The following is a 23,372-nucleotide window of genomic DNA, read 5'->3' on the forward strand; positions in this document are numbered from 1 at the left end:
ATCTTTGGCCCAAAACAGAGGTCACCGTCTGTTCTGACCCAAACCCTGTTCCAAGCAAACAAACACGAAACAGAGATAAAAGCAAAACCTTTTAATGCTTCTCTGCAAATTCCGTTAATTCACGGTTAAAAGGCTATTAAAGCTAATTGTCTCTGATAAGAACAAGCTTTGCTAAGGTTGTGCAAGGCTGCCAAAAGCACTAGATTAAGTTGCCAAGAAATATTCCAAACAAAAAGTCTTCAAACACAAACCAAGATAGTCTGAACTTCCACAAGGCTTGAAGTGCAAGAACTTCTTTGCTTCCTGCAAAGAATACCGGTCTCTCAGGCGGGCTTTTATCTCTTAAGGGAGGGGCCATCACCTTGCAGCCTTACTCCCGAGTCGCCAGTGCTGCTGCAGCTGCTCTTTCCTTCGAGCAGCACTGGGCACAGGCTCCTCGGGGTCCTCTTCATCATTGCTGCCAGCCTCCACAATCTCTGAAGGCAGCATTCCACTCTCTGATAGTCCTGGCCCCATCCCTGCATCACACCCTCATCCAAGTCACAGTTAACACAAGTAACACAGTTGAGAAAGTCCAGAAATATTTCAGAAGAAGAGTTCTCCACTCTACTCGTTGTAGAATACCTTATGCCACCAGACTCGAAATTCTAGACCTAGAAAACCTAGAACTACTCCACCTTCGGTCCAATCTAAGTATAGTATATAAAATCATACATTGCAATGTCTTACCTGTCAATGAATACTTCAGCTTCAACCATAACAATACAAGAGCACACAATAGATACAAACTCAAGGTTAACCGCACCAAACTTGATTGCAGAAAATACGACTTCAGCAACAGAGTGGTCAGTGTCTGGAATATTCTACCTGACTGTGGTTTCTTCTCCAAACCCCAAAAACTTTAACCTTAGACTGTCTACTATTGACCTCACCCCTTTCCTAAGAGGCCTGTTAGGGGGTTAGGGTTGGTAGGTAAGTAGCGCACCAATGTGCCTACCATCCCTGTCCTATTGATTCTTTTTATTTTTCTTATATGTATCCATTTCATGTATCCATAACTATGTTTATACTTCTGCCTGTTATCTTATAATTGCTTGACAAAATAAATAAATAAAATAAATAATAAATAAGTCCTCGCTCTCCGAGACCTCAGCCGTCCGCACCTGCTGGCAAACCACAACACTATCCTACAACACAGGTGCCTCCTTGGCCATTGGACTTTTACAAAAGAATTGTCTTTGGCTCCTTACCTTTCAGAATCCACAGAATTTAGGCTGAATTGATTCTTCATTTGGAAAATGGAGACAACTGTTCTTTGAGATAAGATTTGCAAAACGGAGCACCATCATCATTCAAAAAAACACACACACCAGACACTAACTGAGCAAAAAAAATTAATATTTGAAAGGTTGATGTATATGGAAGCCTTTTGCTTTTTCATAGCAATCTCTTTCAGATGACAAGGCAGCTGTAATTCAGGAGCTGACAAAAGCCTCAGTGTGAGGATTGCATAGTGGTAAGCATGCTATATGCATCTAGTAAATGCAGGTAGATTTTTTGTAATAAAACAGGAGTTCTGAATAAACACTTTCAAGGCAGAAGTAAGCGTGTAGGATTGGGTACGTGCTTATTTCCTTGAACATGTTTATTCAGAACTCCTGTTTTATGATAAAAAAATCTACCAACATTTACTAGACCAGGGGTCATCAACCTTTTGGACCTCAGGGACCACCAAACTCATAATTTTAGATCCCAAGGACAACTAACCAGTTCTGTGGGCATGGCCTAATTTGTGGGTGTGGCTTGGTGATCATGTGACTGGCTGGGCATGGCTTGTATGTAAATATTATAAATATTTATATATTGAATTTTTTATTTAAAAAAAGAGCAACTTTTACCCAAAATCAGACAAAGCAGGCAGGCAGATTGAGTTGCTCACAGAATCACAGATTCATTCAGAGATCTATCTATCTGCCATTGGCTAGCTCAGTCTGTCACATAAAATTTGCTTGCAAGCAAACTCATAAAATTTGCTAGCAAGCAAACTCACAAAATTAATTCACAACACACCATGCATATAAATATTGAATTTTTTATTTTAAAAAAAGAGCAACTTTTACCCAAAAGCAGGCAGGCAGATGACTTTGTGTTTTTTTTTTTCTGACTGCAGGAACTCTCTGCTATTTTCTTAGCAAGATTTTCAGAAATGGTTCACTTTTGGTTTCTTCCTAGAATTGAGAGAGAGGGACTGGCCCAAAGTCACCCAGCTGAGTTAAATCATTCCTAACGACAAACTATAACAAATACTGTACATTCTTGCAGTTTTCGCAAAAATCACCTTCGGTGTGGTTTCTTTATGGAATTAACTTGTAATGTGAGCATATAGGTGGATTGACTGGTAAGGGGTTTCCGTCTTGAAGATGTGAATGCTATTTTGAGGTGTATTCCAAAATGGTAGAGTTGGATCTTTGTTTTTTTTTTAGGAACTTTAGTTAGGGTGAGGAATAGCCCCCCAAAAAACTATATTGCATTTTACTTTTAGCTGTCTGAAAGTAGATTTCCTCCACCTCAGTTCTCATCAATTAAAAGACGCCTCCCTGGCTCGAAAGTCATAGAGTTGCCGTCCTAGAAGATCCAGAGGACAGATTAGGGAAATCAGTAATCAACCTCTCTTCCTTTCTAAGGGGGAACAAAATGCATTCTTAGCCTTTGATGTGCCAACTGCTCGCTCTGAACCCCTTTCCTTTCTTTTCCTTTCTTTCTTTCCAGGGTATTTAACCATGCCGAAAGTTGTTGCTATTTCTCACTATGCCGGGACCATGCTTCTACTCTTGGCTGGGATTGCCTGTCTAAGAGGTGTGTGCTTTGAGGGGTCCGGACGTTGGGTGGTAGGTCTACTGACCCAGGAATCCGTACATTAACTAAGTAGGGAATCTGGTCTCTGTGCTCCTTGAGTTTATACCTTCTCTTTGTGATAATACAGGTGGTCCGTGACTTACAGCCATATTTGGGGCCAGAATTAAGTGATGGGGTCATTAAACCAGACATCAGTGGGAGCAGACCTGATTTTGCAACTATTTTACCATGGGCATTAAGCAAATTGTGTGGACATTAAGTGAACCCGGCTTCCCCAGTTGACTTGGTTGTTGGAAGTTGGCTGGGAAAAGTTGTAAAACGCGATCACATAACTGCAAGGCGCTGCAACCGTCATAAATGTGAGCCAATTGGCAAGCGCCCAGATTGCGACATGACCACAAGGCTGGTGTGATGATAATCCGTAACGTTGAGGACAGGTCATAAGTTATTTATCCGAAGCATTGCTAATCAAGTTGTCGTAAATCAAGGACTACCTGTAAGGGCCAAAATCTAAGACCTGGAGTTGCTTCTGTTCTAAACCCCAACAGTGAAGGGAAGGGGAGAGAAAATAGTCATGGTAGTGCAGTGCTTAGAATGCAGTACTGCAGGCTACTTCTGCTGACTGCCGGCTGCCAATAGTTCAGCAGTTCGAATCTTACCAGCTGAAGGTTGACTCAGCCTTCCATCCTTCCGAGTTCGGTAAAATGAGGACCCAGATTGTTGGGGACAAGATGTTGACTCTGTAAACCGCTTAGAGAGGGCTGTAAAAGCAATGGGAAGCAGTATATAAGTCTACTGCGGTATATAAATCTATTGCTAGTTCAACTGTCCGGTGCAATAAATCGGGAAGCAAGGTGACCTGTTCAAATGGTGACAGGTTTAACGCTCTCTTGAAGAATCTGAACTGGTAATGAACGGTCAAAGCAAATTGGCAGCAGATAAAAGCCAACAGAATTTCAAGGAGGGCTGGACTTATATCTCTTGTGTGGCACGCAGGGACTCGAGACTGATGAAGCCCTTAACCCCTCCCTCGGGCTCAGCCTGGTCGTCTCTCCTACATCAATAGAGACAGCCTTGACAGAAATAATAATAGTTGTGGTTGTTACAAGGGCTGACAGGTTAAATCTTTGGGGAGGGATTTGAAGGGGAAGGAAGGAAGGATTTGAAGGTCTCCTGGGTGGGAACTCCGAACAAAATGGACCGCTTATGGCAGGGGTTCCCAAACTATGCTGGCTGGGGAATTCTGGGAGTTGAAGTCCACAAGTCTTAAAGTTGCCAAGTTTGGGGACCTCTGGCTTAGGGCCTCAGTCTCTGAAAAGCGTTCCTGCTTCTTTTCAGGCATCGGGCGCTGGACAAACCCTCAATACATCCAGTTCATTACCATCCTTGAAGATGCTCACCGGTATGGCACACCTGAGCACAAGGTAAGGGTAGCTATGGTTAGGTATTATTTGAGTTGCGTATGAAACTATTAAATATATGATTAGAGAATAATCCTATTTGCTGTTTTTCATTTTAAATCAAGGATACTAAAACAAAGTCCAATTTTGAACTCAAGAAAGATGTTTATTTGTGTTGGCTGTTGCCCCCATTCGTCGCTCCACCTTCAGCTTTAATAGTCATTCTCTTTTTAAGGAGACTAAATTTTGGGTGGCTTGAAGAGACGGTTGCTTGTATTTTCTTCTACATTCATCTAGATATTTTAGAATGTTTTCTGAACCTAGAAAAGGAAACTTGTCTTTAAGCAATCTAAACAAGGAAGGTTATTTCATGACTGTACTTCGTAAAGAAGGGTACTGGCTTTAGAAGTTGCATTAATCTCACACACCGTGTGTTTTTTTAATCATCTTTTTCTCTTTCTGATAATGCTTCACAGAAGAAACTTGCCAGCTACAATTTTGACTTCAGAAGCTGGCCTGTAGACTTTCGGTGGGACGAGTTCACGAGTCGGTGAGTTGACAGCGTGGAATAAATCTATTTTGTCCTTCACTTTCAGTGGTCTCCTCTCCTTTCAAGCAGAGCCAGAAAACTTGGCTACAGTTCACGAAATATATTATGGGGTAATGGTTGTGAATTGAATGGAGAAATGCAGAGGAAAGCTGGCTATTAGCAAAAGTTCACAAGATAGCTTATATGTTTGTATAAAGAGCATAGGTGGGGATATACATATTTTAGCTAATCAGCGTGCATGATTTTTAAATGTGTTTTGGCAATTTGCAGGATTGCCTGCTTGCCTGCCTGCCTTCTCCATCTCTCCTCCTTTTTCTTATTTCCTTTCCTTCTTTCTTTTCCTTCTTCTTTCCTTCCTTCCTTGCTTGTTTGTGCTATATCTGGCCATTTTGTGAAAACTTTAGCACCAGCCAACCATATTTGAAGGTCATAGTTACAGTTGTTTTCATTGGAATGTTTACAATGTCCACAGTGTTTTGCAATGTCGTTTGCGTTAATATGAAAAGGGGAAGAAGTAATAGGGGTTATATCTGCTGTTTAGGCAGCACTATCCCTCTCTAGAATTCATCTCCATTGTTCTGTGATGTATTTCCCGCCTCTCTAGGATTTACCTCTATCTGCTCCTGTGGGGCATATTCCAGTTCCTGGTATGTATGTATGTATGTATATCAGGAACCAGAATATGCCCCACAGGAGCGTGTATACACACACACACACACACACACACACACACACACACACATACACACATACACGAACACAATACAGAAGCCTGATGATGGCAGATGAGATACTGCTGAAACGTTGCTACAACTTTAAACGCACAACTACAATGACGGGAAAATACCCGAACAAAGCTGAATACTGTGTGTGTGTGTGTGTGTGTGTGTGTGTGTGTGTGTGTGTGTGTGTGTTTGCAGGTTCTTACATGTATGGTATTCAGCTTCTGTATATATATTTGTTTTCTTAATACACACACACACACACACACACACACACACACACACACACACACACTCCCAATGAGGGCTTATGACTTTTAACTGCATTTTGAATAAACTTCTTGAAACAGTCATGTCCTCCATCTGGATGATGTATTCCATTCTTTATTCCCCCAGTATTCTCAGCAATCCCTGGACAATGCACTCGGTGTATCTGGCTTTTATGTGCTTTCTCTGTTGGTCTTTGAAGAAGTCACAATCTTTCCCCTGGGAGATAAATTAAAACAGTTTGGTAATACTTGCAGGTCAGATTCAGGAAACGTGCCCTTGTTGCGATCAGAACCAAAGCATCGAAGTGCAATCAACGGTTTTCTCCATGCGGTCAAGAAGCTGCCCTGCCAAATTGCCAGGTATATGTCTCGTCTTGTTCTGGTTTTAACCTTTGTGAAGCAGGGGAAACATGGCTGAGGCACCAGAAAACTATGCCAATTAAGTCAGATATCAAAGACTTGTTGAACTGATGAACACCTGCATGCCTATCCAGTAGCCCCCAAGGTGTTTTTTTCCAAAAGGCAACTTGACTTCATTTGTTTGTTTTTTCCCATTAAAAAAGTTTCGCTCGTCATCCATGAAGTTTCTGCAGTTCTAACTGCCTGGTGGGGAATGGAAGGATTTATGAAGAAGATTTACAACCTTATTGTTTTGCAGGTTTTATGTGTGGCTTGATATAAAGAGAGACAACAGAGTCCTGGTATTTAGATGAATAAAGCTGAATAAAGATGCACACACCCCCTTGGCAAGGGTGAACCCTGAACAGACTTTTAACACTCATATTTATAAATTTGCTATATTGTCCGCTCCTCCACCCAGAAACACTGGCAGCTGGCATACTCCAGATAAAATAAAGAAGTACAGAAATAGCCCTCCACCTATCTTTGAAATCTTTGAAGGACATTGGATATCACTTCAGGGACTTTTAAGTGTTCCCTGAGTAACTTTCTATGACGTTGAAGGCCTGGAGAGGCAATGATGACATCGGCACATAGGTTGCCTCAAGACTGTCAATAGAAATATCAGATTCCTGGTCAATCTTATAACTGAAGAAGCTTCTTGGATGAAAAGTGAAATGTTTTCAAAGGAAAAAAACAAGAAAGTCCAGTTGTGGAAAAAAGCACCTTTAGGATGACTGAGAAGCTCCATAGACATTCACCTGTCCTATACATCCCAAAGACTTAATATGTTTCTACAGTGACAGTGTTTCTACAGTGTTAGTGTTTGGGGATAAACCCCTGAGCAGAGTGCACAGCAGCAGTCTAACCAGGCAGCCAAATGAGAGAGAGAGGCTGGGCCCAAGAGTATACACACACTTGAGACAAAAACACTGTTTGTGGTTTTCAATAGATATTTAATTCACACGGAGATTAAGAATAGTCATTCAGTCCATATGTCAGTATCCAGTATATCCATCCAGTTACCTAGTCTATAAACAGTAAATACAATGTCTTTATCTGCTTGTAAATCTTCTTCTTCTGATAACTTTCTCTCAAAGACAATGCTGAATATGAACAGCTCGCCAAGTAAACACAGTCCTTTAGTTCAGTAGAGAGAGGTATCTTGCACAGTAGACATCTCATACAGGAGTAAACAGTAGTAGGCAGACAGCAGACAGACCAGAGACCAGTAACACCAGGAACCAGGAATCAGGGACTCGAAACCAGGATCAGAAACCAGGAAGTGTTACGTCTCTCTCACTGCCTCTTATTGCAGCTTACAATCCCCCCATAATTATGCAATGACATTGCAGTTTTGAGCTTAAAGCTGCAAACACCTAAACCTAGGTTTTATATATTCATTCACCCAAACCAGTTGGTGTATTCATATACCCAACATACTCCCCTTTTGGGTGACATAAATATATAATGCCTTCACAATCTGAACCCATATTTTTCACAACTCTCTAGGTGCTTAATGGCACCTTGGGCTTTAGTAAAATTATCAGCTATATTGTCCTCCGACATACAGTACTCTAGCTGTATTATTTTACTATTTACAGATTGCCTTACATTCAGATATCTCAAATCTGTATGCTTGCTCCTAGTTTTTACTGCAATACTTGTGGCCATTTGAATTGCTGCCTGATTATCTTCATGTACAACTATAGGGTAATCTACAGTTATACCCATATCTTTCAACATTTGTTTATACATAATCAACTCAGTACATAATAGTGATAAACAGGAGAATTCTGCCTCCATAGTAGACAAACTTATATGCTGTTGTCTAATTGACTTCCAACCAATTAATGTCTTACCCAGCATTATGGCTGTTCCTGAAGTCGACTTTCTTGTGTCTCTTTCTGATGCAAAACTAGCATCTGCATAAGCACTCAATATGAGATCACCTTCTGGTTCTAAATACAGTGCATGGTGTAATGTACCTTTAAGATATCTTAAGATTCTTTTCAATGCTATCCAGTGACATTGAAGCGGGTCATTATTGTGTCGTGCCAGCTGATTAATACTAAAAGCAATATCTGGCCTTGACCAATTGCTAATATATGATAAGCTACCAATCAAAGATTGATATATTGCCTTATCAAACTTGGGACTTTGAGTATCCATTTTGCAAATATCCTGACTCATAGGAGTCTTTACAGGCTTACAAAGTTCCATTTTATAATCTATTAGCAATTTAGATATCTTATCTTCCTGAGATATCTTATAACCTTTCTGTGTTTTCATTATATTCAAACCTAGATATCTCTTTATCTCCCCCAATTGCTTGATTTTTATTTTCTTACCTAATGATGCTATAATTCTATTTGCTTCATCATTAGTCTCAGTAATCAAGGCAATGTCATCAGTGAACAACAATAATAATGATATTTTACCATTTGTCTCCCTTTTAAATAGACATGGGTCGGCTAAACCAGCTTTAAAACCTATATTGTTCAATTCCTTTACAATATACTGGTTCCATTCATAGCCCGATTGTTTAAGACCATATAGGCTCTTCTTTAACAACCAACAATCATTATTATTATCACCTTTCAATCCACTAGGCTTTTTCATATATACAGTATGTCTTAGTGGAGCATGCAAGTAAGCAGTTTCCACATCTAAATGGTTAACTATATATTTCTTGCTTGCTGCCCACACTAAGGCTGCCCTTAACGTAGCTGCTTTAAGACTAGGTGCAAATACTTCATCATAGTCATTTGCACTTTGTCTAAAACCTTGGGCTACTAATCTTGCCTTATGGATTATATTTCCATCCTTATCAGTTTTTATCTTAAAAATCCATTTGCAGCCAATGGGTTTTACACCTACAGGTAATCTCACTTTTTCATATACCTTCATACCCTTCAAGGATTTCAATTCCTTATTCATTGCTGCATACCAATTATCTTTCTCTTTAGAAGGATACCTCTTAATCTCATCCATAGTAGATGGAACTCTATTTACCTGGCACACTGTGTTAGCCTGGTATCTATCAGGCGGTCTAGATACACGGGTAGTTCTTCTGGGAATTACAGGGCTCGTATGAGGACTTTCTTGAGTTACTACCTGGTCCTTTTCCTCATCTTGCTGAGCTACTTCTTCTTTTTCTTCTTCTATGGGCACTATTTCTTCCTGTACTTCTCTTTTTACTTTATTTTTAAAGTTACAGGGATACTTGATGGGATTTCTGTAGGATTCAATAACCACTTCTTTACTGTTATCCTGCTCTAACTTATCCCATCCTACGTGCTCTAGAAATTGGGCATTAGCACTACATAACACTCTAGATGTGCCTTTCTCCCAAAATCTATATGCCCTATGGTTAGCTTGGTAACCAACAAAGAAAAATTGTTTAGCTCTATGTTGCCCTTTACGCCTGAGTTGTGTAGGGATATGCACCCATGCTGGTGCACCAAATGTGTGCAGGTAACTCAAATCAGGCTTCCTGCCATGCCACATGGTGAATGGTATTTCACCAGTAGTTGAGTTAACCACGTTGTTCAATAAGTGATTAGCACACATTGCAGCCTCCCCCCACAAAAAATCAGGTAATCCAGAATCAGTTAACATTGTTCTAACCATTGCCTGTAGTGTTTGGCCTCTTCTCTCTATAAATGCGTTGTGTTGTGGTCTGTATGGTGCAGATTTCTTATGCTCTATACCAGCTGCCTTTAATCTATCCTGGAATTTGCTGTTAACAAATTCCGTACCATTATCTGTCACCAAGGTTATCAGTTGCCGTTTAGTCTTTCTGCAAACTTTAACCAGTTGAAGAAATGTTGATATGTTTCAGTTTTGCTTTTCATTAAGTAGCAAAACCCATATCTAGAGTAATGGTCCATAATGCTCAGTATATATCGAGCACCCCCCATACTGGGTTTCTTTGGACCAATAATGTCTGCAAATACTACTTCTAAAGGTTCTTTAGTTTTAAAACCATTTAGCCTATTTGCAGGCATTATTTTACTCTTATCTTCACAACAGACATTACAACGCAAATACTTATCACAGGATTTTAACCTTATTCCTTCAGATAACTCTACTGTACGTTTTAGCATTTTAAAATTTACATGCCCCAAACGCCTATGCAATAAATGGATACATTCATTATGAGGCTTGATATTATTAAATACAGTCTGTGCCTCCCCTTTCTTACTATCATGTAAGACATACAATGCTCCATTTAAAGTTGCAGTTACCTTTTTGTTATCTCTTTCCAGTATGCACTTATTATTCTTAAATGTAACCACATATCCTAGTTTATCTAATTCTCTTACAGAAAGTAAGTTCATTTTTAACTGTGGTACATACAACATTTCTATGTTCTGGTTTAAACATGGACAATATGCAATACCTTCACCCTTGGCCTTGAGGTGCCAACCGTTAGCGAGTGATATATGCTGAGAGCTTGTAGACATTTTTATAAACTTTGTCTTATCTCTCGTGATGCAGTGGGATGCTCCACTGTCCACCACCCATATATCATTCTTCATATCACAGTTGCTGTATGTGGCTAATTCAAAGGATTTCTTCGGCTTCTTTAAATTCTGGCATTTTCCTTTTCTGCAGAATCTTGCCAAATGTCCTCTGCCTCCACAATTAAAACACTTTTTAATTGTGTATGCCGTCGAAGATAAATTCTCTTCCTCCGGGTGCTTTACCTTGCATAGCTGGTTTCTTTCAGGCTTTGAAGATAATTTCTCTTCCTTATTAGGCTTATCTTCTCTCAGCTGGTCACGTTCACTCCTTCTTCTGGCTTCTACTAATAGCCTGCCAGTTATCTCAGTTACTGATAAACTGTCTTTAGGCAATACCTCTAATGCAGTCACAAAGTCATCATAGCTTCGATCCAAAGAAGACAGTATAATATATACTTGTTGCAACTCATTAAATATAAGCTCTTTTTCTTGCAATTCTTGAAAAATGCTTTTCATACAGTTTAAATGATTCAACATGTCTCCATTTCTCTCAAGATGTGTTCTAAACAGCCTCCGTGTAAGATTAATATGAGCTCCTACACTGTCTCGAACATAAATCTTCTTGAGATTATACCAGCAATTGGCAGCACTATCCTCTCCACGAATATGTATCAGTTGCTGGTCTGAAAGAGTCAGTCCTATGATGCACAAAGCCTGTTCATTCTTTTGTTTATAGTCCTGTATCTTTCTGGCATCCTCTTCAACAGTAGGATCCAAATTGGATACATCTGGTGGGTTTGTAACTATGTCCCACAAACCTTCTCTTCGTAGCAGTAAACTACATTTCATTGACCATGAAACATAGTTTGTTCCATCTAACCTGGATATCATGGACAGACTTGGCAAATTTACTTGTGCCATTGCTCTGCAGAAAAATAACTATTCAACAAACAGTTTGTCTTTACAGCAATGTGCAACTCACCCCAAAGACTCTCAGATATAACCTGGTTAGCTAGACTGTGCACGCTGCTGGGCCCATAACCAATGTTAGTGTTTGGGGATAAACCCCTGAGCAGAGTGCACAGCAGCAGTCTAACCAGGCAGCCAAATGAGAGAGAGAGGCTGGGCCCAAGAGTATACACACGCTTGAGACAAAAACACTGTTTGTGGTTTTAAATAGATATTTAATTCACACAGAGATTAAGAATAGTCATTCAGTCCATATGTCAGTATCCAGTATATCCATCCAGTTACCTAGTCTATAAACAGTAAATACAATGTCTTTATCTGCTTGTAAATCTTCTTCTTCTGATAACTTTCTCTCAAAGACAATGCTGAATATGAACAGCTCACCAAGTAAACACAGTCCTTTAGTTCAGTAGAGAGAGGTATCTTGCCCAGTAGACATCTCATACAGGAGTAAACAGTAGTAGGCAGACAGCAGACAGACCAGAGACCAGTAACACCAGGAACCAGGAATCAGGGACTCGAAACCAGGATCAGAAACCAGGAAGTGTTACGTCTCTCTCACTGCCTCTTATTGCAGCTTACAACCACACCCATAATTATGCAATGACATTGCAGTTTTGAGCTTAAAGCTGCAAACACCTAAACCTAGGTTTTATATATTCATTCACCCAAACCAGTTGGTGTATTCATATACCCAACAGTGACACATTAGAGAAAGGTAGAAATTTCCTTCAAGTCAAGCTCAACTCCTGATAAGTGTACAGACGTCTGTGTTGTTATTGAGAGCAATAAGGAAATGGTTGCCAATACCTTTTTTTTTCTCTAAATCTTCTATATATATATATATATAACATGGTAGAGAGATGACTTACCCTCTGGAAAAAAATACTGTGGGGGTAAGACACCCCTCGGGGGTGTGTGCCTTAAAATGGCTTCTACTGTACAGCACAGTGGACTTGCCATGGTAACAGCTTCACAGTACTCCACAAGGGGGCTTCCTCTCAGCCCTCCAAGGAAATGTCAGGCGATTGGCCAAGTGCAATCAAACACTACAAAAATGAAACACCAGCATAGAGAAGAAACTCCTGAGGAGAGGAATAGAAGTCTTGCAATGCTGTGTGAGAGACAGTACAACAGCGTGAGGCCCAACTAAAGGATAAGAGAGATAGAGCTACTACATCTAGAGTTTCAGAGACAGTATAACAGTGTGAGTCCTGACTACAGGATTTTCCTGTCTTAATACTGGATCGGGATAAATAAATACCCGGGCAATGCCGGTTTATCAGCTAATTTATTATATTTTTGTGGTTGCCCCCTTAAATTCTAGCTGGGTTCAACCTTGCATACTTAGTTGTGAAATCAGCTGAGGTATAAATATGGAGAAGTATAGAAAGAGAAGGAAGTAGGAAGCGTGTTGGTTGACCCAAGGAAGAAAATGTCCGTAATGTTGGGATAACAAAATGTTTGGATTAATTGGAACTTAACGAATACATGTAATCCTCGCTTAATGTCCAGTCACTTAGCAGTCATTCAAAGTTATAACAGACCACCCCAGAACTACTTATAACCTGCTTTTAAAGTTCTAGCAGTCACACATACACCACACAATCACATGTTCGCATTATGAGTGCTTGGCAACTGGCTCACTTTTATGGTCATTTGCAGCATCCCACAATCATGTCATCTTGATTTTCTTTTGGGGTTTTTTTGCAGGGTTTCCAGCATTTACTTCTGATTTCTGGCAAAAAAAAAATACCCATCAAGGAAAACAGGCTAGCTTCAGGGTTGACAACAGATTGGCTTAACCACAGTGGCATTCGTTTAACTATCCTAGCATTCACTTAACAACTGCAACAAAATAGGTCATAAAATTGGGCACGGTGCCATGATGAGTAACATGAAGAGCTGCAGTGATGCAGTGGTTAGAGCGCAGTACTGCAGGCTACTTCTGCTGACTGCAGTTTGGCAGTTGGAATCTCATCAGGCTCAAGTTTGACTCAGCCTTCCATCCTTCCGAGGTGGGCAAAATGTGGACCCAGATTGTTGGGGGCAATATGCTGACTCTAGACAGCTTAGAGAGGGCTGGAAAGCTCTGTGAAACAGTATACAAGTCTAAATGCTATTGCTATTTGTTTTAACAACTCCATGATTTACAACTGGGCTCAATTATGATCATAAGTCAATAAAACAGGGGAATAAAAATGATTATTGGTTAGAGCATGATTTATTAGAAGAATGATTATTATATAGAGCAAAGGGTCTTCAAATTCGGCAAGTTTAAGATTTGTGGACTTCAACTCCCAGAATTCCTGAGCTAACATGACTGGAGGAGGAATTCTGGGAGTTGAAGTCCTCAAGTCTTAAAACTGTCAATTTTGAAGTCCCCTGATATAGAGCATTGACCAGAAATCTTGAGAAATATTGCAATAGAGACACTTATTTGGAGCTTCAGCATACTCATCAGAAATTCTAGAAACAAAAATTGAGAAGGACAAGATAGTTGGTCCAAACTAGGGATAGACAATGCCTACTGACCTCCAGGTGCTTCGGTGTTTTAACTTCCCAGCAGTCTAATCCAAATAACCAGTGGCAAGGAATAATGGCAGTTGAGGTGTATCCGTTATGCTTGATAAAAGGTATAGAACTTGGAAAGGAATTCCTTTCATATAGAGAGAGGAGATGATGGGATCCTTTGAAACAAAATTACTGCTCTGCATTATTCATTGACTTCCTTAGGACTTCTTTCGAAGCTTGATTTCTCCAGGGAAGCTCCGAAAATTGTGAGCTGATTCAAACTGAATTGCAAAAGAAGCTGTCCAGTTTCATTTAAATCGTACAAATAATACACTGACCATAGCAAACATTATACAAACAAGGGACTATTGTGATATTGAGAGATGTCCAAGATAACCACCATTGTAACACGATATGTACACACATGCATTGTTTGCCCCCTTCTTTCAAAAACAAGCACACTTTGTTCAAAAATGAGGCAGGTTGGGGTTTGCTGCAAAGTCCTGTTAAATTGACCTCTTTGAAAAATTATTGTGAGCTGGTGGCTGGAAACGAAAATAGAACAGAATAACAATTGCACTTAGACTTATATACTGCTTCACAGTGCTTTAACAGCCCTCTCTAGGCTGTTTACAGAGTCAGCATATTGCAATCTGGGTTCTCATTTTACCAACCTCAGAAGGATGGAAGGCTGAGTCAACCCTGAGCCAGTAAAAATTGAACTGCTAGCAGAATAGAATGGAATGGAATAGGAATAGTATTAGAATAGAATTAGAATTCTTAATTGGCTGAGTATAACTAGACACACAAGGCATTTGTCTCTGGTGCATAATTCTCAGTGTACATACATACAAGCAATAAGTGATAAATCATAATCATAGTATTGTGGTGATCAGTTGTTTCACAGAGTGATGGCATGAGGGAAACAACTGTCCTTGTATCTGGTTATTTTGGCTTGCAGTGCCCTTAATAGAGAGCTCCTAGAGCTGCGATGGTGAACCTGTGGCACTCGTGCCAGAGGTGGCACGCAGAGCCAATGAGTTGTTGCCAGCTGATCTTCTGGTTTCCGGCCAGCTGATCTTCACAGGAGCCGGAGTGTGGGAAAACTGTGAAAAACGGCCAAAAAACAGGCCATTTTCGGACTGTTTTCAGGCCGTTTTCTGACCATTTTTCGGGCTGTTTTTGGCCTGAAAAATGGCTTTAAAATGGCCCGGGAAACCACCAGAAATGCCCAAAAACCAGGCATGCATGCACCGGCCAGCTAGTCTTTGGGTTTCCGGCGCTCCAGCAAGTGCGCATGCCCGCATGTTCTGGTTTGGGCATTCAGTGCCGAAAAGGTTAGCCATCACTGTCCTAGAGTAAACCTCGGCAGGGAGCTTGCACAAGTGCTGAGACTCCTGTCCTTCATTTCCCCATCTCTTTGTTGATAGCTTTATAGTGGCACACACCTTTGGACGACGTATGCTCTACCCAGGCTCTGTTTACCTGCTGCAGAAGGCTCTGATGCCCATGTTACTTCAAGGACAGGCCCGGCTGGCAGAAGAAGTGAGTAAAACATCCAACCATGAATTTAGGAGCCCTAATTCCCAGGTTATTTCTTTTCCTGGCTATTTTCTCATCCCGATACAGGTAGTCCTTGACTTAACAACCATGACTTTATTGACTGTTCAAAGTTGCGGCAGTGGGGAAAGAAGTGACTTGCGACCGTTTCTCACACTTGCGGCCGTTGCAGTGTCCCCGTGGCCACCTGGTCGAAATTCAGGGGCATGGCAACTGAGCCATATCTATGACGGTTGCAGTGTCTCAAGGTCTCCCTTTGCGACCTCCTGACAAGCAAAGCCCATGGGGAAGCCATTTCCACAACTGTGGTACTCAACAACCTGCAGCGATTCCCTTAAACGACAAGAAAGGCCTCAGAGTGGGGCAAAACTCACTCAACAGCTGCCTGGCAAGAGAAAACGTTGGACTCAACTGTGGTCACAAGTCGAGGGCTTCCTGTACAAAAGTTAGAAATTAAGTTTCCCTGATCTGTTCTCCCCTACCTGTCCCATCCTCCCATCCTGGGAGCCTGGCGTTTGGGAAGCTTAAAAAGAAAAGCAGATGTTACCTTCAACCTCAAATAAAGGTGGTTGTTCTTTTTTTTTTTTTTTTTTGCAGTACAAAGGAAGGCGAGCCAAGTTGGCAGCTTGTGATGGAAATGAAATCGACACCATATTTGTAGATCGAAGGGAGACTTTGGAGCCACAAGGCAGGAAACTAGTGAGTTGACATCAAGTCATGGTTTAATTCACTAAGACTTTTATTGATAAATCTGCCTTGGTTTTTCCTCTCCCACTCGTCCTTTACCACAAGAATGTGCCAACATTACTAAGCTGCTGAGGGAAGAGTAGACTCCTGTTTCCACATCGCTGACACCACAATCAAATGTTCCTTCAAAGCAGAAAATATTATTCCACCTCTCTTTTATCCTCCTATTGGCTCACCTGTGGGAAAATGCCTTGGTTGCCTGTATTCATAAATTGTTACTTAGTGCAGTTGCTTCTCAGAGAAGTTGATCTGCTCTGTAATTCTGTGGGAAAGTCTTCTCTCCTGCTTTGGGAAAAAGATCTCCTTGCCTTCACTACAACAGGATAATTTTCCCCTGGAGCACAAATTATCCTGCTGGGAAAATCAACTCCACTTATCCAACTCCCTACAGTTGCGACTTGATTAGATTTGCATGCTATCCCGATTTCCCAAGAATGTTGAGCAACTGAGCAGCCCTACGGAACACACTGTCCTCAGTATGGGCAATGTTGGTGGTATCTGGATGGCAGGGAAGATATTTAAAATACAGGTAGTCTTTGACTTACAACAGTTCATTTACTGACCGTTTGAAAGTTGCAACAGCACTGGGAAAAAGGGACTTACGATCATTTTTTCACGCTTTTAACCGTGGCAGCATCCCCCATGGTCACGGGATCAAAGTTTGGATGCTTGGCAGCTGATTCATATTTATGATGGTTGCAGTGTCCCTGGAATCATGTAATCCCCTTTTGTGACTTTCTGACAAGCAAAGTCAACGGGGAAGCCAGATTCACATAGCAACCGTGTCGCTAAACAGATTCGCTTAACTTCCGTGGCAAGAAATGGAGCAAACCTTATTTAATAAGTGTCTCACTTAGCAACATAAATCTTGGGCTTAATTGTGGTCATAAATCAAGAACTACCAGAAAACTGCAGTGTCCCTCAAAAAAACGCTCAAGTTTCCTAACTGCAGGAATCTTGAGCAGGGGGTTGAACTAGAAGACCTCCAAGGCCCCTTTCAACTCTTGTTCTGTTATTCTTCATCACCTCTTATTCTCTGCTTAAGCTTCACAGAGTAGAAGCCAAGCAAGTGTTCCACATTTTGGGCACGGTGTAGGATGTACATGCATCCTTTTATTCAGAGCTGTGATGGCGCAGTGGTTAGAATATAGTATTGCAGGCTAAGTCACTTGCCCACTGCCAGGAGTTCGATTCTGAATGGCTCATGGTTGACTCAACCTTCCATCCTTCTGAGGTCGGTAAAATGAGGACCAAGATTGTTGGGGGCATTATGCTGACTCTCTAAACCGCTTAGAGCAGGGGTTGGCAACCCACGGCTCTGGAGCCGCATGTGGCTCTTTCATCCACCTGCTGTGGCTCTCTGTCATCAGTCAGTTCCACAATTGATAGGGCTTTCAGTTAGGACAGGCAGAGGAAAAAGGACGCTGCAGTAGGAGACTGTGGTGGGAGAACCAGATTTCTAGTTGGCTCCAGAATTGAATTTGGGGGGGACCCTTCCAGTTAGGACCTTTGTGGCTCTTTGAGTGTTTAAGGTTGCCAACCCCTGGCATAGAGAGAGCTGTAAAGCACTGTGAAGCGGCATATAGGTCTAAGTGCTATTGCTATTCAACTAGTCTCCCTTTGAATAAGAAAAACCTTCCCTTGCAGAGGAACTAAGTTTTCAGCTCAGGATCTAGGACCCTTGAATGGTGCAAGGAATTAAGAGACCAAATGAAAGGCACATGATGGTTTTATTTTATTTTCTTAAAGTAATTCTTTGTTGCCAAACAAAAGCATTCATGGTTTTGTAGATAACTCAACCAAAAATAAACCTATTCGGAGATCGCAGCATCTGCTGGTCCATAGAGGTGCCACAGAAAACTTGGGATGAATGATGGTTGCTGTGTGTATCTTTACTGGGGAGTTTGGTCGATCTCATTCCCAGGTCCTGCAGTGCCGTTTCTCTAAGGATGACTCCCAGCATTATCCCAGCATTTAGCACTGTTTAGATAGATCCAGCTACTCATCACATACAAGATGTTCATAGGCAGGGAATAGATGGGAAATTCCTGAACATTGGCTGATTGCACAGCACGTTTCCTGTTTGCATTGCTGGCATGATAAACGTTGTGTGTTTTTATTCTTTTCCAGGTGATTTGCTGTGAAGGAAATGCAGGCTTCTATGAAGTAGGCTGTATCTCTACTCCTTTGGATGGTATGATCCATCTCCCCTCTATGGCATTGTTTTCAAGGGAAAGAACTTTTAGATCAATTAATTTGCTACTGATAATAGATTAACCGACTTACTAAGGGGACAAGTCATATTTGAGGGGCTGCCACAAAGAAGAGGAGGTCAGCTTATTCTCCAAAACACCCGAGGGCAGAACAAGCAGCAATGGGTGGAAACTAATCAAGGAGAGAAGCAACTTAAAACGAAGGAAAAATGTACTGACAGAACAATTAATCAGTGGAACAACTTGCCTCCAGAAGTTGTGAAGGCTCCAACACTGGAAGTTATTAAGAAGAGATTGGACAACCATTTGTCTGAAGTGGTGTAGGGTTTCCTGACTAGGCAGGGGGTTGGACTAGAAGACCTCCAAGGTCCCTTCCAACTCTGTTATTCTATTCTAATTTAGATCCTACAGCATGTTCAGGGCATATTTTGGCACACTACTTTGGGAGCTACAAATAGTCCGTTGTTTAGAAATCATTCAACATTACGACAGGTCTCCCTAGAGTTACTTACAACCCGGTTGCGGAATTCCAGAGATTGCATTTTGTGCACTTGGGAACCAGCTCACATTAATGGCTGTTTGCAGCATCCTGTGACTGTGGTTTTTCACCACGTACTTCCCATTTCTGGCAAAAAAAGAGGCCCACTGAAGAAAAGAGGCTTGCTTCACAACTGCAGTTCTTGCTTAACAGCCACAGCATCGAGACCTGTAAAAAAAATCAGGCAGGGTCGCCTGGTGATCCGCTTAACGACTGCCGCAATTTATGATCCTAATTCCAGACTCAATTATTATGGTCATAAGTCAAGGATGACCTCTACAGTTGCAAAATCATTACAGCTGGTTTTGGATCAGATAGAGTTGATGTTGTGTAGGGATCCTGCTTTTTTTTTTTTTACACTAGATGGCTCCTTCTTCATCCTCTTCTTCATCTCCTGCTTGAGCAGGGGGTTGGATTAGAAGACCTCCAAAGTCCCTTCCAATGCTCTCCTGATTGATTGATGGTTCTTTTTTGTTGTTGTTGTGTTGGGATTCTAGTTATCGCTGATTTTTCTCCTTCTGTCTTATAGCTGGATATTCCGTGCTGGGATGGAATCATCCTGGGTTTGCAGGGAGCACGGTGAGTTATTCTAAGATTTATTTCAGATTATTTTTGAGTTCTCCAGTAACTACTCTCTTAGGAAATGTGATGTAGAGCTGGCCATTCAATGACATATTCGCTGTATTGCAGACCAATTAATATTTGGATTAAAACCATGTAAAAGAATAACCGTATTTGCTAGGTTGAAACAATGGTCTTTTTTGAAAGCCTTTAAAATAAGGAAGAAGGTTCTATCCTGCTATTTTCATGAAGTAAATGTGAGTCATTTAATTTCCCATTGCTGTCTGTTCTGCCCTGAATATCTTTTGCTACCTCTTTGATGAAGTTTAACAATAGTAATGGTTCGTCTCTATTTGGAAAACCCAAGAATATTAATCTTTGAAGAAATTCACTTGGGCTTATAAAAGACAAGAAAGAAAGGTTGAGAGCCCTTAAGTACACAAATGGGAAATCAGTTCAAGCATTTTTATGTGAGAAATCTAGAAACCTACACTATATAACAGGGGTGGCTAATCTTTTGGGCTACCGTGCCAAAAATTTTGCACACGCGCGCTTATGTGCCAGCACCCAGGAGGCAATGTGCGCTCCCTGGCACCCCCTGCATATGCGCGCGCAATCCTCCCTGCCCCTTTACCTGCACTGTGCCTCCCAGCTGATTTTCGGCCTGTTTGAGGTCTTTTTCGGCCTCCTGAAGGCTTGAAGAAAGCCTCTGCAGCCTGAAAAATAGACCCGTTTCGTCGCTTCCGGTATTTCCGGAAATACAGGTAGTAACGAAACGGGCCTATTTTTCGGGCTGCAGAGATTTTCCTCAAGCCTTGGGGAGGCCGAAAAAGGCCTCAAACGGGCCGAAAATCAGCTGGGAGGCACGCGTATCTGCAATGAGGTAAGTTTGCCTGCGGCTCGTGTGCCGGCACAAATGGCTCTGCGTGCCAAAGCTTCGCCATCACAGCTATATAACACAGAAGAGGGGATCCACTTATTTTCCAAAGCACAAGAAGGCAGGACAAGGAACAATGGGTGGAAACTAATCAAGGAGAAATCCAACCTAGAACTAAGCAGAAATTTCCTGACAGTTGTGGGGGGAGCGGGGTGCAACCATGGTGGCATGATTAAAATGCATGATAAGAATGCAGTGATTAGAATGCAGCACTGCAGGCAACTTCTACCGACTGCCAGCAGTTCAGCAGTTCAATTCTCACCGACTCAAAGGTTGAACTCAGCCTTCCATCCTTCCGAGGTGGGTAAAATGAGGGCCCAGATTGTTGGGGGCAAGATGCTGACTCTGTAAAGCTGCTGAGAGAGGGCTGTGAAGCAGTACACAAGTCTGATGTGCTATTGCTGCTGGAACAATTAGCCAGACTTGGCTCCAGAAGTTGTGGGTGCTCCAACACTGGTGTATTTTAAAGAAAAGATTGGACAATCGTTTGTCTGAAATGGTATAGGGTCTCCTATAGGAGGTTGGATTAGAAATGCTCCAGGGTCCCTTCCAATTATTATTCTTCCATATGCCCAACATTTCTTCTTTGCCCTTCTACAGTGGAGGAACCGATCGAACCTATTCAGTGGTTTACATAGAGCTAAAAATAATGCATTTTGGGCAGGCACCCACATTCTGGAAAACTTTAGTGTTGTTGTTTTTTTCTAGAGGATGGCTGGTGCAGTAGCACCATCCTGTCCCCATGCATGGATTTGTGGCCTAGCCTTTGTAAGAGCAAAAATGGGTGGGCTGATTGAGAATGTGAAGCAAGGAGTTAGCAGAGATGGCTAAATTGACTGTTTGAGCAAAGAAAAAAATACAAATACTTCTATTTCTACTTGGAAACCACTTCTGGACTTGGTGCTTGAGGTTGTGGGGGGGGATTAAACTTTGATTTTGGATTTTATCGATTAGGTATGTCTGTTGTTACAGAAATGGCTACTTTATACTATTACGTAAAAGTAAAAAGTTGAGGTTTGATGTTAATGCCTTATTCTATTGCAACAGAGGGAGTCAGAAGTCAATGCCCTTTTTTTTCCTTTTTTTCCCTTTTCTTTCCCTCACTTTTCCCTTCCCTATTTTCCCTACTATTTACTTTTGTATTTTCTTTGTATGCTGTACTATAAACTAATAAGAACTGAAAAAGAAAGGTAGAGAATGACAAGCAAAAAGGCCCTTGGGAAGGGATTTTCATAGGAAAGAAAAGGAGAAGGAAGAAGGGAGGAAAACCCTAGTCTTTCCCCTCAGGCATAACCTGTTTTCCCTGGCTCTCAGCAACTTTGCGTTAACTGTTTTCCCCACTTGTCTCTAGGGAGTGCCCCTACCACAGAATGAGGCCAATGCCATGGACGTGGTGATGCAATATGCCATCCACCGCCTGGGCTTCCTTCCTGAAGACATCATCCTCTATGCCTGGTCCATTGGGGGCTTCACAGGTATCAAATAACAAGGCCTAAAAGGAAACTAGGAAATTCCTAGCAGAAGGGAGAAGCTGGAGAGCAGGAGGCCGTGTTTCTCTGCCTTGGTGAATTTAAGATGTATGGACTTCAACTCCCAGAATTCCCCAGCTAGCATGCTGGCTGGGGAATTCTGGGAGTTGCGGTCCACATTTTAAAGATGCCAAGGTTGAGAAACAACCGGAGTGGTGGTCTTGGCAGACCAGAGTGGGATAGATGTAGAGAATTGTCAAAAGTTGCAATTAGGTGGGACAAGTTGTATCTCTCTTGGACAAACTACCTCATGGATCCTGTAAGCCTTAGGTGCAGCCCCAATCCCCTCAGACATTGCTGCCATTTTGTCCATTTTTAGTAAGTGAGAAGGAGAAAAATAATAGGGTGTGGGGAGTAATGTTAATGGTGATTAATTTAATACAGATTTCATTCAGCTTTGTACAGGTAGTCCTTGATTCGTTGAGTGATCGTTCGAAGTTACAACAGCACTGAAAGAAGGGACTTACAATTGTTTTTCACATTTATGGCCATGGTCACGTGATCAAAATTCAGATGCTTGGCAACTGACTCATATTTATGACCGTTGCAGTGTCCTGGAGTCACGTGATCCCCCTTTTGCGACTTTCTGACAAGCCAAGTCAATGGGGGAAACTAGATTTCACTTAACGACCGTGTTACTAATTTAAGAATTGCAGTGATTAACTTAACAAATGTGGCAAGAAAAGTCATAAAATGGGACAAAACTCACTTAACTAATGTCTCACTTAGCAACATAAATTTTGGGCTCAATTGTGGTAAGTTGAGGACTACCTGTATTTTGAATTTAAATGGCTGTTTCATTCTATCTCAATCCCCCCCTCAGTCTTGGCCTCCCTTTATTTGTTGATGTGATCCCTCCAAGGGTAGGCTAGACTAAGAAGTGGACTTAAGCCATGTTTATGTGATTGTTGCCTTGACAACAGATCTTCCCTCTCTCCATCGAGGCCATCTCGTATATCTTTAGATCTTCACTGCAATCCTTGGCTTGAAACTCCCAAGGCCAAATGTAGCTTCCAGCCTGAACTAAAGTTACGACACCTCAAATTTTAGGAGGTGCCCATCTTGAGGGATACAGAGTTTGCACTGCCAAATTCATGTATCGAGAAAGAAGGTCCATTCAAGGGTTTGATGCCCTAGAT

At 41.5% G+C, this 23,372-nt stretch overlaps 1 protein-coding gene across 3 annotated transcripts in view; it reads left to right on the forward strand.

The window, feature by feature from the left end:
- ABHD16A (abhydrolase domain containing 16A, phospholipase) overlaps positions 1 to 23,372 on the forward strand; it is a 48,332-nt gene that overhangs the window by 13,632 nt on the left and 11,328 nt on the right. For all 3 annotated transcript variants that reach the window (XR_015741560.1, XM_026720408.2, XM_087923339.1), the window contains 9 exons: positions 2,770 to 2,856; positions 4,195 to 4,280; positions 4,733 to 4,806; positions 6,053 to 6,157; positions 15,579 to 15,693; positions 16,306 to 16,407; positions 18,586 to 18,649; positions 19,736 to 19,785; positions 22,056 to 22,179. Coding sequence is in view for 2 of the 3 variants with exons in the window: in XM_026720408.2 (XP_026576193.2) it covers positions 2,770 to 2,856; positions 4,195 to 4,280; positions 4,733 to 4,806; positions 6,053 to 6,157; positions 15,579 to 15,693; positions 16,306 to 16,407; positions 18,586 to 18,649; positions 19,736 to 19,785; positions 22,056 to 22,179 (807 nt within the window). In the remaining variant the exon portion in view is untranslated. The remainder of the gene's footprint in view (positions 1 to 2,769; positions 2,857 to 4,194; positions 4,281 to 4,732; positions 4,807 to 6,052; positions 6,158 to 15,578; positions 15,694 to 16,305; positions 16,408 to 18,585; positions 18,650 to 19,735; positions 19,786 to 22,055; positions 22,180 to 23,372) is intronic.

The sequence above is a fragment of the Pseudonaja textilis genome, chromosome 2 (genome assembly GCF_049901715.1).
Source record: "Pseudonaja textilis isolate UNSWEBS1 chromosome 2, rPseTex1.2, whole genome shotgun sequence".
Classification (NCBI taxonomy): Eukaryota; Metazoa; Chordata; class Lepidosauria; order Squamata; family Elapidae; genus Pseudonaja; species Pseudonaja textilis.